The sequence below is a fragment of the Mixophyes fleayi genome, chromosome 9 (genome assembly GCF_038048845.1).
Source record: "Mixophyes fleayi isolate aMixFle1 chromosome 9, aMixFle1.hap1, whole genome shotgun sequence".
In the NCBI taxonomy this organism is placed as follows: Eukaryota; Metazoa; Chordata; class Amphibia; order Anura; family Limnodynastidae; genus Mixophyes; species Mixophyes fleayi.
The window spans coordinates 47,917,716-47,932,764 of NC_134410.1; the positions used below are offsets into that span (position 1 = coordinate 47,917,716).

The window sequence follows — 15,049 nt, forward strand, 5'->3', positions numbered from 1 at the left end:
CTATAAATCAGTTTCTGTGGCAATGTGTGCCTGGCCCTCCATAACCTTATATTGTGTTATGTGCTGGTCGGTACATTTTAGATCTAACCCCACACTGCCCTTAACCCAACTTTATTATTTGTGTCTTTTACACATTTGCTTTGAAATACCCTGCGACCAGAAACACTGCTTGCTGGCAGAGATTAACGTAATGTCAGCTCTGCTCTAAGTCGTAACTACTGACTGACATAGAAACATAGCAAGCCCTACAGTCCTCTGTTTGGCCATCTCCAGTTACATAGCACCCCTTCTGGTTATATCTGCCAGCTCTCCTACAGCCGAGCAGTAACGGGGAAGGGCACTGCTACCCTTTTTCTTCCGTGTATATTCTTGCCTCATCCTTACATCCAATTTTAAATGGAGCTCTATGTATCTTATTGGCATAATGTATTTAGACGCTATTGAACTTGTACATCCGTTCATGAAATATTGTTTATATAAATAACTCATCTAAATGGGTTTTCATTTCATGTGGAAGACTTGTAAAGCAATAGTACAAAAAATAAAATAAAAAAAATAAACTCTTCAAATTTCAAAAAACTTTATTGTACAGGGAATCCATTACAGTTATTTGCCCCAGCTAGTAAGTCATCCAGCATAATGTAATGTGTAATCATATTCTGTGGTTTCACATCACAATATCTAAAACCTGTAATTCAAACAAAATATGGCAATATCTTGCCATATAAAATACTATCACACTTGGAAGGTAAACTAAGCTTCATTTATGTGTAGATGGGATACTATGTCATTTTAGTTGTTTTTTTTTTTTTAAAGGACAATAAAAAAAAAAGTGTTATAAAAAGTAGGTAATGTCATGTCAGTGGCCATGCCCATAGTAGGATATGTCCTCAAGACTAATGGTGACAATAGACCTTATACAACAATAAGGGAGTGGTCATTTCTGGCCTGCCACGATAGACAAGCAGGCCATAGGTAGCTCAGCTATTTCAGATAGCAGTAGATCAAGCTTTCACTGAAGATGCAGTTACTAACTCAGGAACCAGTACTCAACTAGAACCTGTCATTAGTTTATTAAGGGAGTTTGAGAAGTCTAGGTTGGAAAAACACCACTAACAGATGACTAGACACAAGCCAAGGATTACAAGAGTTGGAAAGTTTATATTGAATGGATCCCTTTTATTCCTACCAGTGGAAGACATAGTATTTCCCTCATTGGGTTGGATAAAGGACTTAGTTTAAACATACTCTAAGGCCCGGTACCAAGATTATCAGAATTAAGATGCTCCAATATTAATGTTGTTACAATTATTTTTCTAACCAGCCAAACATTTCAAACCTCACAGCAACCTGGGCCCTATCCTTAGTTTTGAATTTCCTTACACAAGACCCTTTTGGGGCTATACCCCCTTCAGATTCTACACTTGAAGAGTACTGTTGCATGTGCAGAAATGGTGGGTGAGAAACAGGCCCCGCAGTGTCGTCAAAAGCTGAAGATGTAAAGTACTCAGACCTTGTAATGCCAGCTTATAACACAGGACAGCATATAAAGGAATTGATACATTTCTATGGCCCTTTTGTGCTGGAAATATGGTGGTAAGGGGTGATCTAGAGGGAACACAGTAGCTTCAAGGTTCTTTCATATCATATTATTGCAGCACCTGGTTTTCTTTACTGCTTGGGTAGATCCCACTGGCGTCCACTGCCATGCAGAAATACAGGAAACAAAACATCTCTACTAAACTTACCTATACTGAAAATGGCAGCAGACACATGGGGCCTGATTCATTAGGAATCTTAAATAAAGAGGTATCTTATTTCAGTCCCCTGGACAAAACCATGTTACAATGCAAGGGGTGCAAATTAGTATTCTGTTTTGCACATAAGTTAAATACTGCCTGTTTTTTCATGTAGCACACAAATATTTGATAGCTTATTTGTACACTGAAATTTAAAGTTGATATGTGTGTGCTACATGAAAAACAGTCAGTATTTAACTTATGTGCAAAACAGAATACTAATTTGCACCCCTTGCATTGTAACATGGTTTTGTCCAGGAGACTGAAATAAGAATCTTCTTCATTTAAGATCCTTAATGAATCAGGCCCATAGTTCTTTTCCAGGCCATTTGTTAATACTCAAGTTGGGATATGGGGGAGGTGGGGGGGAAGAGATTTAATACTCAAGATAGTCCTTATTTCCTCGCCACATGGGAAAAAAAAAGTTATCCTTCGGTCCCGTCCCCCTCCCCACTTTGTGGACCTTCGTTACCTCCTCATTTCTATTTCATAGGATGTAATGAGCAAGTAGAGGCAGTATTTGCCTGCATATAATGAGGTGCCCTTGACGCTGGGGTGCAGGCTTAAATGTTTTGATCAAAATATGAACTAATACCGCATTTTCATTTTGCTAGATACACACAGATATGCAGTGTAAAGGATAAGCGCTGACAACGGTCTTTTTGTTTTGTAGTAATATATCAAAGCCTGTATATAGCTTAGCTGAATAATATACATGAAATAACCATGCTCTAACTCCTCTGCAGCAACCTGCATGTTATGAGGAAGGTGCTTCCCTAAGCAAGGAGTACAGAAATGCACTGTGTGAATTCATACAAGGGGGCGGAGTTAGTGGTGTCACAGCAGCTCAGATGACTGCATTCTCATTTTTTTGACCTGTGTAAGATCCCATGACGACACATTCTAATGAGGTGGGACGAGTTTAAACCGCCTGTAATGGAGTGGTGAGGTAATAGAGTACTTTTTAACAGCTGCTGTGGAATGTAATGTAAACACTGAAAAAGGTTTATTGTTCATAAGTAGAAGGGTCAATATTTTTTGGGGGGTTGCCAAAGACATTTCTATAAAACATTTGTGATACCACAGAAAAAAAACCCCAAAAAACATGCAATGACTTAATATTACTTTCATATATGAGCTATCTGTAAATATGTATGCAATATATTACCAATTTTGACATTCTATATTCTGGTTCATCTTATTTTATGGAAGTAGCAGAAATCTAGATTCAAAATATCATTTTATTTTTCCTAGAAAAAAGTTAAGAAAACATTTAGGTTACATTTGTTTAAGATAATTAACTCTTTATATGATCCAGACATGATAAAATAAGCGGTCACCTGTCTGTGAATATGACAATGTATACTTTTCTCATTGTAAGTAATAAAGATCTGTATGAAAATAATTAGGAAAACCAAAAATCACAGCATTATTCTGAGTCTTTTCAGCATTTTACAGCAGCAATTATTCTTTTCTTCAGAACATCCATTAAGAGAAAGGGAAAGGGAAAAAAAAACAAACAAAAAAACCCAAAGATCTTCAATAACACCTATATCGTATAACTGAAATACAGGGCAAGCTCTATGGAATCAGCCCGTATGATATTTGGCCGAAAATGTTCTTCTGTCATTAACTTCTGCCAATACAGGAATGGAGGACTCATGTTTCATTAAGGCCACAAGACAAGATATTGTAAACTGGAGATTTGCAATGCTCTTTCTCGCCATTACTACTACAGTACTGAAGACTAAACTTTCCACCAGCGGCCTTGTTGCTATGGGAATCCATCATGGATTCTTAGCCAAACTCTGCACTTTCTATACCCTCAAAGACGCCCCTACACCTTTCCTCTGGACACGTCTCCTGTCTGTTCCCGACTCCTCTCTCCGTGAAGGCACTTCTGGATTGCAGAGTTTGTGTTCTTTGGTTGTCACGACGGGCAGGACACTCCGAATCTTCTAGCTCCTTACTCGCCTTTTGTATCATTGGTCTCACTCTCTTGCTTGTCACAGGTCGGATCACTGGATTTTGTTGGGCTCTCATCACACGGTGTTAACCGGCTCCTGCTCCTTGCTCCAGGCTGGTATAACTGCATTGCTGGGCGATCCTTTCAAATAAATACAAAATGTTCAGCTTTCAGTGGTTATTATCCAGAATTATTTTAGCATTCTTTACCAAAACTCACAGTTCTAACCTTACTGAAGGTAACGTCATAAAGAGCAAATAAACCAGGTTCATTGTGTAATATGCCATTAAATAGGAAAATATACCTAGAAAAAGCACCCAGAAGTTTTGTAACCCATATAATCCTGACATTTACTTTAATCATCAATACCAATGTCGGGCAACACGCAGCCCGCAAGCCTTCGCCTACGGCCCCCAGCAGACTGCTGCCGGTCCATTGTTATAAAGCAGAGAATACTACTGAATGGGATCATGTGACTTCCTCTGCACACCGCTCTCCTGGAGTACAGGTACTTGGGGGGCGTGCATGGCTTGGGGGGGAGGGAATAAACTTTGGTTACCATTGGGAGTGTATTTTTCAGTAGTATTTTACGAATAGCAGTGACATTAATAGCTAGAGGAAAATCACTGATGTAATATCTTCAAATAAGACATGATGGATGTCTTTGGGAAGCGGTGTGAAGTAATTTTTAGTGACCAAATCACTCTGTCAGGGGAGATAATTCGCCCAAAGGGAGGAGTTGGCAACTCTTACTCCGTCATGTAGGGAAGAAACTAACATTTTGACACTGTACAAAATACAAACGAACACCAACCTTCCACACAGGAAGGGACAAACTCTGGCGCCGATAGCAGAAATACAATTCTAATTGCGTCTAAGAAACCTATAAATAACATACATTTCAATACAAATGCAAAATAGTAGTTTACCACTGCAGCTAATACAGCGCCTATTGTCAACCCTTTAAAAAGAAGCCTTACATAAACACAAATTCACTCATTAGAAATAAATAATTTGAATAAAACCCAAATACAAATAAAAATACAAATACTAATCATATAGGAATGGGTCTAAGGTACCTTGCATGGGGGATGTATTAAATTTAATACATAAAAAAAAAAATTACACACAAAAATATATACATATACTATTAACACTAGATATACACTGAACCATGAAATCATCATTAATTATTTATACAGCACCATTATATCACACACTGCAATTATGATTTCGATTTAAAGAGTTATGTTGTATGCCAATATTTGCCAGTTAAATGATTGCATACTAATGTTAGTTATCAGAATGGTTACTAGGTTTGTAGAAATCATGGTCTACGGGGGAGGCAGTATATTACTCTAGCCAATGCTAGGAGGACTAGTCCCACCTTGTTCCTTATGCGATCCCTTTTTGCTGCATCGTCTTTCTTGTCCTCTCGAGAAGGGCGGTCGGCTTTATCGGTCTTCGTCTGACATTCATTAGCCTCCTGCTTCCTCCCTCTCTCTCTCACCGCTTCCCGATCTTTCCTGTAGTCATCATCTCGTCTTCTGAAACATCTGTCTTTCTCGTATCGATCCCTCTGTTTTCGTCGCTCATCCTCATGATATCGCTGCTTCTCCTTTTCTCTAGCTCGTCGGTCTGGATCATAATCTTTATCTCTGTATTCCTTATCTCTATAATCTTTCACATATTCATCATCACATCTAAAAATGTATGAAAGACACACACAACCTTTACAACAGCGATAGGCAACCTGCTACACTTCAAGGGCAGATTGGTGCAGCCCGGTAACCTTTAAAAGGGGCTGCACACTACCCCTAATCCCAGTAATAAGTTAAAGAAATACATTTAATCAATGAAAAAGACACCTATCTGTAATAACATATCAGCAGGTATGGTAAACAAGTGTTACAAGCTATAACAAACACATTGGACAATGAAGCAGGAAAGCTTGGAGGGCCAGCTGTTGCCCATCACTGCTTTACAATTAGTAGTAGGATACAGAGGGAGAGGAACGTTTACCTGACTGCCCTGCTTCATGATAAGCATTACATTCGCCAAAACTTTTTTTTCCCCAGCGCCCCAAATTAAACCTAAAGAGCCTGAGAACATCAGTATGCAGTAAAGTACATCGTCCGTCATCTAAATCACCTCATTGTATGGAATCCCATATACACTAGCTGCAGAAGTTTGGAATCACCAAGAAATTTCTTGGATTGGAAAGAACGGATACTTTTTTTTTTTAGATTAAGGTACAAGCTTGAAATTGGCAAATAGGAAAAACAAATGGTTAAAATGGGCAAATGAACACAGACATTGGATGGAAGATGACTGAAAAAGAGTATTATGGATGGATGAGTCTAAGTTTGAGGTGTTTGGATCAAAGAAAAATATATGAGACATAGAGCAAATGAAAGGAAGCTGGAGGAGTGCTTAATGCATTCTGTCAAGCATGGTGAGGAAATGTAATGGTAAGGAGTGGTTTTAGTGCTGGTAAGGTGGGAGACTTACACAGAGTGCAAGGTATAATGATCCAGAATGGTCATCACTATTTTACAACGTCACGCTATCCCTTGTGGTCAGCACTTGATTGGTGGAAGTTTCAGCATAAAGCAGGACAATGATACTAAACATACTTCTAAACTATGCAAAAACTATTTGGTGAAGAAACAGGAAACCAGAGTACGGTGTCTGATGGACTGGGCAGCACAATCGCCAGATCTCAACCCTACTGAGCTCTTGCGGGAAGAGCGTGACTGTAAGGTCAGGGAAAATACCCTACAAGCCAGTCACACGTCTGGAAAGAGCTGCAGAAGTCATAGCTACAAATTTACCCTGAATATCTTAAAAAACAGCTAGAATGCCAAATAAGTTATGACATTGTCAATGTGACTAATTTCAGGTCAATTTAATGGTACCATGAAATTGAAAAAAGAAAAGAAAAGAAAAAAAAAAAAAAAAAAAGAGAACAAATATCAATAAAATAAAAAAAATAAAATAAAAAAGATGTCTTGGCGAATCCAAACTTTTGCATGCTAGTGTACATCTGTGAATATTACAAGATATATCTTCATAAAGAGCCAACCAATGCTTTAGTCTTAATGGCCCTGTAAAATAGAGCAGCGAGAGCCATCTATAAGAATTATTTTACAGGTAGCTGAGGAAAAAGCTGGTGATGTGAATAGAAAACATTTTCTGAACTGCAGTAAAAGAATATACTGATTGGTTGCTATGGGCAACACCACCTTTGCTCCATATTTACCAGTGGAACAGTTTGTTATATGTCTATAGCAGTAATGGGCAACTTGTACGGCCCCCTGGCCTTCAAAAAGGACCACACAGAGGAAGGAGGAAATATGAAACATGATCCCCCTGCACTGTGCAGAGGACACGTGCCATGGAAGTCGGCTTCCCCCATTCTGCCTCGTTCTCCGCTTTGCAATAAGGCTGGGAGCCTTCAACACTGCTCTATAGGGTACATTTAGTTTTTAAAAAAAGAAACCTAATGCAAAGTAAAAAGATTGTCATTTTTCTACAGGAGTTTGGAGAAAAGAACATGTCAGACAGGTTGATATGGGAAACAACCATTTTCCTTTGAAGTTTTCATAAATGTCCTTCATTGAATTTTGTAATTGATGGACAAACATCATTCACTTAAACAAAGGAGTCAAAACTTAATCCTCAAGTAAACAGAAAAATAGCGTCACATATAGAGACAATTAAGAAAATGTGATGGTCCCATAGCAACCATGAATTAGAATCTAAGTAGTTGCCAACACCAACTTTTCTTCAGTTATATGTGGAACAGTTTTTATAGAGGTCTCTCCAATCTGTCTATGGAAACGGCCAGAGGATAACATACCGCTTCATCTTCTCTTCTCCAGGTTCACCATCAGATCTTTTGCTTGCAGAGTTGCGCTCTTCCCTCGCACTCTCTCTCTCTGCTTTTCTGGTCTTAAACTTCTTCTCTGGTTCTCGCTCATCATCTTTCTCAGGCTTCTTAAGAAGCTATAAAGAATTTGAGGTAGTAAGAGGCACTTATCAGATCCTGAAGGTTAAATGGAAAACCCACGTACTGAACTAAATCAGCTCACACAGAAGACACTTTGATAGCTAAAAATAACTTTATAAAATAATTAAAGGGGGTTTCCACCTCCAGGGGTATATTTACTAAGCTGTGGGTGTGAAAAAGTGGAGATGTTGCCTATAGCAACTAATTAGATTCTAGTTATTTATTTAGTACATTCTACAAAATGACAGCAAGAATCTGAGTGGTTGCTATAGGCAACATCACCACTTTTTTTTTTTTTTAAACCAGTTTAGTAAATATACCAAATGTATATCTCTCTCCAAATTTTACTAAAAATACCCTTGCTTTATCTTCTTTCTGTGCTTTTTTTCTACAACTCTCCCTTCCCACCATCTCCTCTCCTTATCCCCCATCCACCTAAAGCCACCCTCACCAGGTGCAATTTTGATCCTGTTTCATTCTCCTGATCCCTTGAAACCCTCCTCTCCCCTCTTCCCTTCCTGGCTTGCCCTGACCAAGCTACCTCAATCTACAACCACTCCCTCACCACTGCCCTGAATGCCGCTGCCTCTTGATACCCCAACCCTGACCCTCCAAATTCACCTGCTTTCTCCAGAAGTGCACTCGAGGAAATCTTGCTTCCTAGCCAACTTTCTTAACTTCAAATTTATCCTCTTCCCTTTCAGCTCTGCCCTCTTCCTCACTAAACAATCTTTCTTTAAGTCCCTCATTTCTTCTCAGTCCTGCAACCCTTGCCGTCTCTTCGCCACATTCAATTCCCCCCCCCCCTCCTTGCCTCAGACTTAAAATCAATTTTCCTCTCATCATCTCCCATATTCACTACTGTAATCTTCTCACTGGCCTTCTCCCCTCCCACCTCATTCCCCTCAGAGCTATACTCAATGCAGCTGCGAAACTCATCTTTCTCTCCCGCCTTGCCCTTCACTGGCTCCCCTTTCCTTACAGAATCCTTTTCAAACTGATCACACTCACCTACAAGGCTCTCTCCCACTCCATTGCCTCTTACATTTCTAACCCTCTCTCCATTCACACTCCGTTGCCTGTGGTCGGCCAATGACCGTCGCCTCTCCTCCACCCTGATCACCTCATCCCACTCTAGAATCCAACACTTCTTCCAGACTACCCCTCTTCATTGAAATGACCTACCTCGCTCCATCTGACTGTCTCCTAATTTGGGCTCCTTCAAACGGGCACTCAAAACTCATCTTTTCCTCAAAACCTAACAGCCATCCACCTAATCTTCTATCCATACTCAATTGTCTTACCCTCTCTCTCACGCTGGATCCCCTCCTCTAACTCCCTTTGTGCCTCCTGTCTGTTTATCCTCCCTCTAGGATGTAAGCTCTTATGAGCAGGGCCCTCTTCCCTCTTGTTTCTCTACCTATTCTTCTGCTCCTACGTCACTATACAAGCTATGTTTGGAGTGTTTGAAGCCCTGGTAGTATTTGTTTAATGTTCAGTACTGTATCTACCACCCTGTTTGGTCTTATGGCTGTCTCTGTACGGCACGTGGGAAACTTTGTGGTGCCCTATAAATAAATGCTAATAATAATAACCAGTAAGTCACAGGAAAGCATCTACAGCCCAATAGAAGCCTCCTAGATCAGTCATCTACAGGCAGCTGAGGCAATTATTTTGTATGCAGAATCAATATTCATGAGAATCAATTCACCCGGAAGCAGAGACATCACTGAGGCACTTTATAACCAGTAATTATGAGGCATTGGTTCCTTCTGGATTAATATGCTATGCTCTTATAAACACGTATTCATTCCACAACACGGCTTCCTCCAATGTACATAGGCAACAGAAGGTGGAAAACCTATTGAAACCAATCTATTTTTATTTATGCTGTTCAATTTTAAAATAGTTATGTAGAGTGTACCCTCCTATGTTTTATGCGTTTTTGTTTAATAGAAATAAGAAATTGAATACTTAAAGAACAAAATAAACACAGACAACATGCAAGTAAAATTCCTGTGAAAAACCTGGTAATACCTTAATTTTAGGCTCATCCTTTGATCTTTCCAGTTCTTTCTCCGGAGTCCTCTCATACTTCTTTTGTTTTTCTGCATCTTTCCTTTTCCTTTTCTCCTCCTCTTTCCACTTCCTTCTTTCTTCTTCACGCTGTCGTTTTCGCTCCAGTTCCCGTCTCCTCCTCTCTTCTCGTTTTTCGTCTCTTATTCTCTGGAAAAAAAAAATACAGAAAAATAGTTTTTGAATAATCTGTACTGAAAGTTAAACTGCCCAACATTTTGGAGCAGAAAAAAACCCAACAACTTTTGGTAAGCAGAATTGCAAGAAATTAGGCATATTTAGTAAGTTATATTGTAAAGAGCAATTAATTTGCTTATGTTGTGATTGAGAAGATGCAGTCTCACCTGAATCTGAAAGATTAATATTAATGCTATTTTGCTATTCGTACAGCTTTTGAGATATCTATATTCAGCTTATTGTTCACGTACTAACTGCGGACATGCTACGAAATACAGCTAACATTGTAGCTCCTACTAACCTAGGGCCTGATTCATTAAGGATCTTACCTTAAGAAACTTCTTATTTCAGTCTCCTGGACAAAACCATGTTACAATGCAAGGGGTGCAAATTAGTATTCTGTTTTGCACATAAGTTAAATACCAACTGTTTTTTCATGTAGCACACAAATATCAAAAATTTAAATTTCAGTGTACAAATAAGCTATCAAATATTTGTGTGCTACATGAAAAAACAGTCAGTATTTAACTTATGTGCAAAACAGAATACTAATTTGCACCCCTTGCATTGTAACATGGTTTTGTCCAGGAGACTGAAATAAGAAGTTTCTTAAGGTAAAATCCTTAATGAATCAGGCCCCTAGTTATATTTGTGTGTGTGTTAAATACATAATTAGATTGTATTTGCTGAGCTCCAGCTTTTTAGCTGTCAAATGTTTAATGATGCCTTGCAGTGCCAAATGTATAGAATCAATGCTTTATCTATAATCGATTATGTAACTTAAATATATTAATCGGAAGCTTGTTGTGACAATCCTGTACGTGACCATCATTAAACGCGAAAAGACCAATTTTCACAACAGTTGTCGCAAGTTAACAGAAGAGGAATGCATACCACTAAAGTGCATCTGTTGTCTACACTGTCAGCATCCATATTGCCGGCGAGCCAGTCTTTATAGCTATGCAGCCTATTCATTTACTGTGTGCCTCAATGAAGATACTGGTTCTAGTGAACGTATTCTTTGCATCCTCTTCCATTCCATATGTCCTGCTTGAATCCACAAATATTGTGGAAAGTCCAAATTTAGGAATAACAAGCCTGACTAACTGTTTGCTTCCAAAGACACATTATACAAAATATAAATAAACAGAAATAGAATCGGGGTCCTTTGTTTTCAGCTGTAAAGAATGCAAGTTAAGAAACCATGCGAGTATAGATGGAGCAACTGCAGCATCACAGAGTAAGAGGGGATATGAAAGTCATACCTGTCTATTTTTTAAAAAGCTCAACAGTGGAGTAGTCTTCTTCGCTACAAAACAAAAGGAAAACAAATTTCAGAGACTAAGTGCAACACTCAGTGTTATGACAGCTATGTTCTTACTAAAGGGTATGACAAGGCAAAATAAAGATTTACTTTGTAAGAAAACACAATACTGGGCTTTCCAGCTGTTGAACAACACAGCTCGGTATGTTCTTCCACCACATTAGGGAAGCGATATATATACTATGGAATGAACAAAAGAAAATTTTTCACTTATGAGTGTGCTCTCACATTACCTGTCATTTCTTTATTCTTTGCCTCTATTTCTTCCAGCAAAGTCTCTGGGGTAGAAGTTAGCTTCTCTTCATCTACACTGTACGCATCTAAAAACTTTCTGTATTCTGGATCTTCGTCACAGGAAAAGAAATTCAAAATGTGATTTACAGCATTAGATTTTTATGGGCATTGATGCAATATGTATATTCTAGATGCGTCAACAAAATAAAAGATTTAAAAAATGCTTTGAACCTGATTGCAAATAGTAGAAAAAAACCAGGAATGCTACTTCTTTACATGTTGGTAGTAGCTTCATTACTGCACATTTTGGGGAAAATTTATAAACTACAGCCGTTTACATATTAAAAATAAATGTTCAATACGAGATTACAAAACTATAGGCCTCTCATTGTTGCCAGAACACATTTTCCTTAAAAAAAAAAAAAAAAAAAGTAGACTGTACCAATAAATGCTAACGATAACAAGATATGCATTTGTAGAAAATCTGTAGTCAAGGTTTATAAAATTAAATTTATCCAAGAAGACTCTTATAATGTATTACCATCATCAATTGTTCCGGTCTTGGAATCCTTTTTCTTGCTTTTCTTTTTTGCCACTTTTTGAAAAGGTGCAAATTCCACAATAGCAGGGTATTCTTGCCCTGTAACACAAGCCAAAATTGAACGTGTAAACGTTTTATTTGGAGGTTTGTTTGACCATGTTATTTAGAATCCTGTTTCTTCTACTGTCTAACACTCACTCTGTGTGTTTCAGTTCACATCCATTCCCCCGGTGGCAGTCAGCATATTGATGCGGACTACACCAACAACACTTACCCCGACATCTTCAGTCCGGACGGCTGCTCCCCCGACGACGATCTGTGACGACTCTTCCGTGAAGCGACTTGAGGCAATCGCGATGAAGGAAGACGCCGGTGGGACTTGATGACGTCAGTGAGATAGGCGACGCTGTCAATGCTTCTTTCAAGGGGGTAGCGTAAGTATACAGCTATGTACAATGTAGTTTACAAAGGGTTGGACATTGTCCATAGCTGTATACTTACATTACCCCCTTAAGAGCAGCGTTGACAGCGTCGCCTATCTCACTGACATCATCAAGTCCCGCCGGCGTCTTCCTTCATCGCGATTGCCTCAAGTCGCTTCACGGAAGAGTCGTCATGGATAGTCGTCGGTGGAGCAGCCGTCCGGACTGAAGATTTAGAGGCAAGTGTTGTCGGTTTACTCAGCACCGTTAAGCCGTACCCCACCACCCAACATGACACCACCCCTATCACATGTACCACACTCCTCACTACCAGGATCACATAACTAGATTGCTCCCTATTTCCAACAAGGTCAGCACACTTATGTCATGAATACTCTGCAGTGCTGTCAACATTCTGCAATGCTGTCAACATTCAATAATCTGATTGGCTACAGGATATTCTATCCAATCCACTTCAAAATTGGAGACACAGATGTGCAGGGGACGCACTCAGACTCTAGCCAAAAGCACTTTAAAAAATGAAACTTTATGTAACACTACTTGCTTAGAGCCAACTAATATTAAATGAAAAGATAGAATCCAAACATCTTACCTTTAGGATCAATGAACACATAGCCATCAAAACGATCTCTAAATAACACAATGTCATCTTGACTTTTAAAATTAATATATGCCCTTGAGAACATATGAGGAAATAAGCTGCGGACGAAATACAAAAGATTGTAAAGTTATATAGGAGACATTGTATGGACATCATCAAGATGACTATAACATACTATCAGTGCATTAATTAATAACATAACGTGATGGCAAAACTCCAAAAAATAACATTTGCTTTCATTGGTCTATATGCACACTAATCTCATAATGACCATTAATATCTATGGAGCACCTGAATATGCAAGGTTAGTCCATTACTATATAGAGATCATAGATCTCCATACAAATATCAGTCTTTCCTGTTAAAAAAGTAACAGAAGGGAGTAAAAAATAAAAAAGGCTGTGTGCACATGAAATGAAAGCCAATGTCTAATGGCCGTTAAGAGTACTGGCACATTTTTGCTATCACATCATGGAAATAATAAATCTGTTGATAATGTATTGCTTTTAAATAAGCATTCACAGAAGTATGCTGGTTACCTGGAGTCATTTGCAAAAAACTCAAAATAATCATGGTCAGGCAGAGGTTGAAGATGCTCTTCCAGCTGCTCTTTGGTAAGACTTGGAGGCAAGCGACGAATCACTACCTAGAAAATAAAATATTGTTAAGTGACTGAAGTTTTAGTGCAACTGTAGGGCAGATGTGCATAAATCAATGATAATGATAATAATACTACTACTACTACTACTACTACTACTACAACCCCATTCCATGGCTCTCCAGTTGTTGAGATGCATGCTGGGACTTGTAGTCCACTGCAGCTTGCTAACCTGTGCTCTGATGGCAGGAGCTGTTGTTTTGGATATTTAAAACACACTACAGGAACCAGCAATTTTTGCAGACTATTGATGACTATTGTATGCAGAACAGTCAATAGTGCTATTTACCCAACTTTTATATTTGTAAGAAGGAACATATAGGAAACAATCTGATGTATATAAGTAGTATAAACCTCTGACAGATGACCATCTACCACTATGCTGTGCTGTCAGTGCTAGAGATCACTGAGAGGTGTCATCCTTACTGCCTCATATCAGTTTTGGGAAGGCCTGATCCTATTCACCTTGCTCATGACTTCTTTCTTCTCCTTCACCTTCTCGGGTCTGTCCACATCCTCCACATTGGCCTGTTCCCCTCTCCTCTCCTTGGGTTTTGTATTCTCCTTGTCCTCCTTCATGGCTTAGAGAGGAGGTGGGTACAAGTGCTCGATGGCCAAAACTAACTGACTCAAGCGCAGTACTTCTCCTCAGCAATCTCCTGCCCCTCTCTCTGATTGGGCAGCCAGCGCGTCACGTGGTCACTACTAGCACAAATAGCTGCCATCTTGAGTGGGGAATTAACAGACGAATAACACTAATTATTCTCCATAGGAAACAGGACAGCCACCCAATGGACACAACGTTATCATAACCACTAGCCCAACATTGCATATTTGCATGTCTGCTAACATTCACAAGACGCATATACGATAACTTGTCCCTTTGCAGAAAGTATCTGTCATTCGTAGGAACTTTTCCCTTCACAAGATGGCCACTCTCTGACGTCATCTGTTGCTGTGCTGCTATTAACTTCTCGGTAGAACGCAAAACTCGCGAGATTATTTACTGCAACTTTATTTGGTTTCCTCCTAATTACCCCGTTGAACTAGGAAAACTTTATTAACACTCTACAGTAATGTTAACTGATCATTGCGACGCGAAGAAAGCCAATTGCAATTTTTTTATTAGTGGAAAACATATGTTAATGACCTATAATTGTGTCGCTAATTAAAAATCCGCCTACAAATGTTTAGGGTCAAAGAGAAAAAGCGTTTACG

General features: G+C 39.1%; 1 protein-coding gene across 1 annotated transcript; it reads right to left on the minus strand.

Moving 5' to 3' along the window:
* Positions 1-563: 563 nt before the first annotated feature.
* Positions 564-14,506, minus strand: UPF3B (UPF3B regulator of nonsense mediated mRNA decay). Its single transcript, XM_075184300.1, has 10 exons — positions 14,297-14,506; positions 13,713-13,819; positions 13,165-13,271; positions 12,130-12,228; positions 11,588-11,698; positions 11,296-11,339; positions 9,815-10,003; positions 7,628-7,773; positions 5,153-5,468; positions 564-3,906 (listed from the first exon to the last, which is right to left on the minus strand). The coding sequence occupies exons 1-10, from the start codon at positions 14,408-14,410 to the stop codon at positions 3,766-3,768; spliced, it is 1,374 nt and encodes a 457-aa protein (XP_075040401.1). The 5' UTR covers positions 14,411-14,506; the 3' UTR covers positions 564-3,765.
* Between the last annotated feature and the right edge of the window lie 543 nt (positions 14,507-15,049).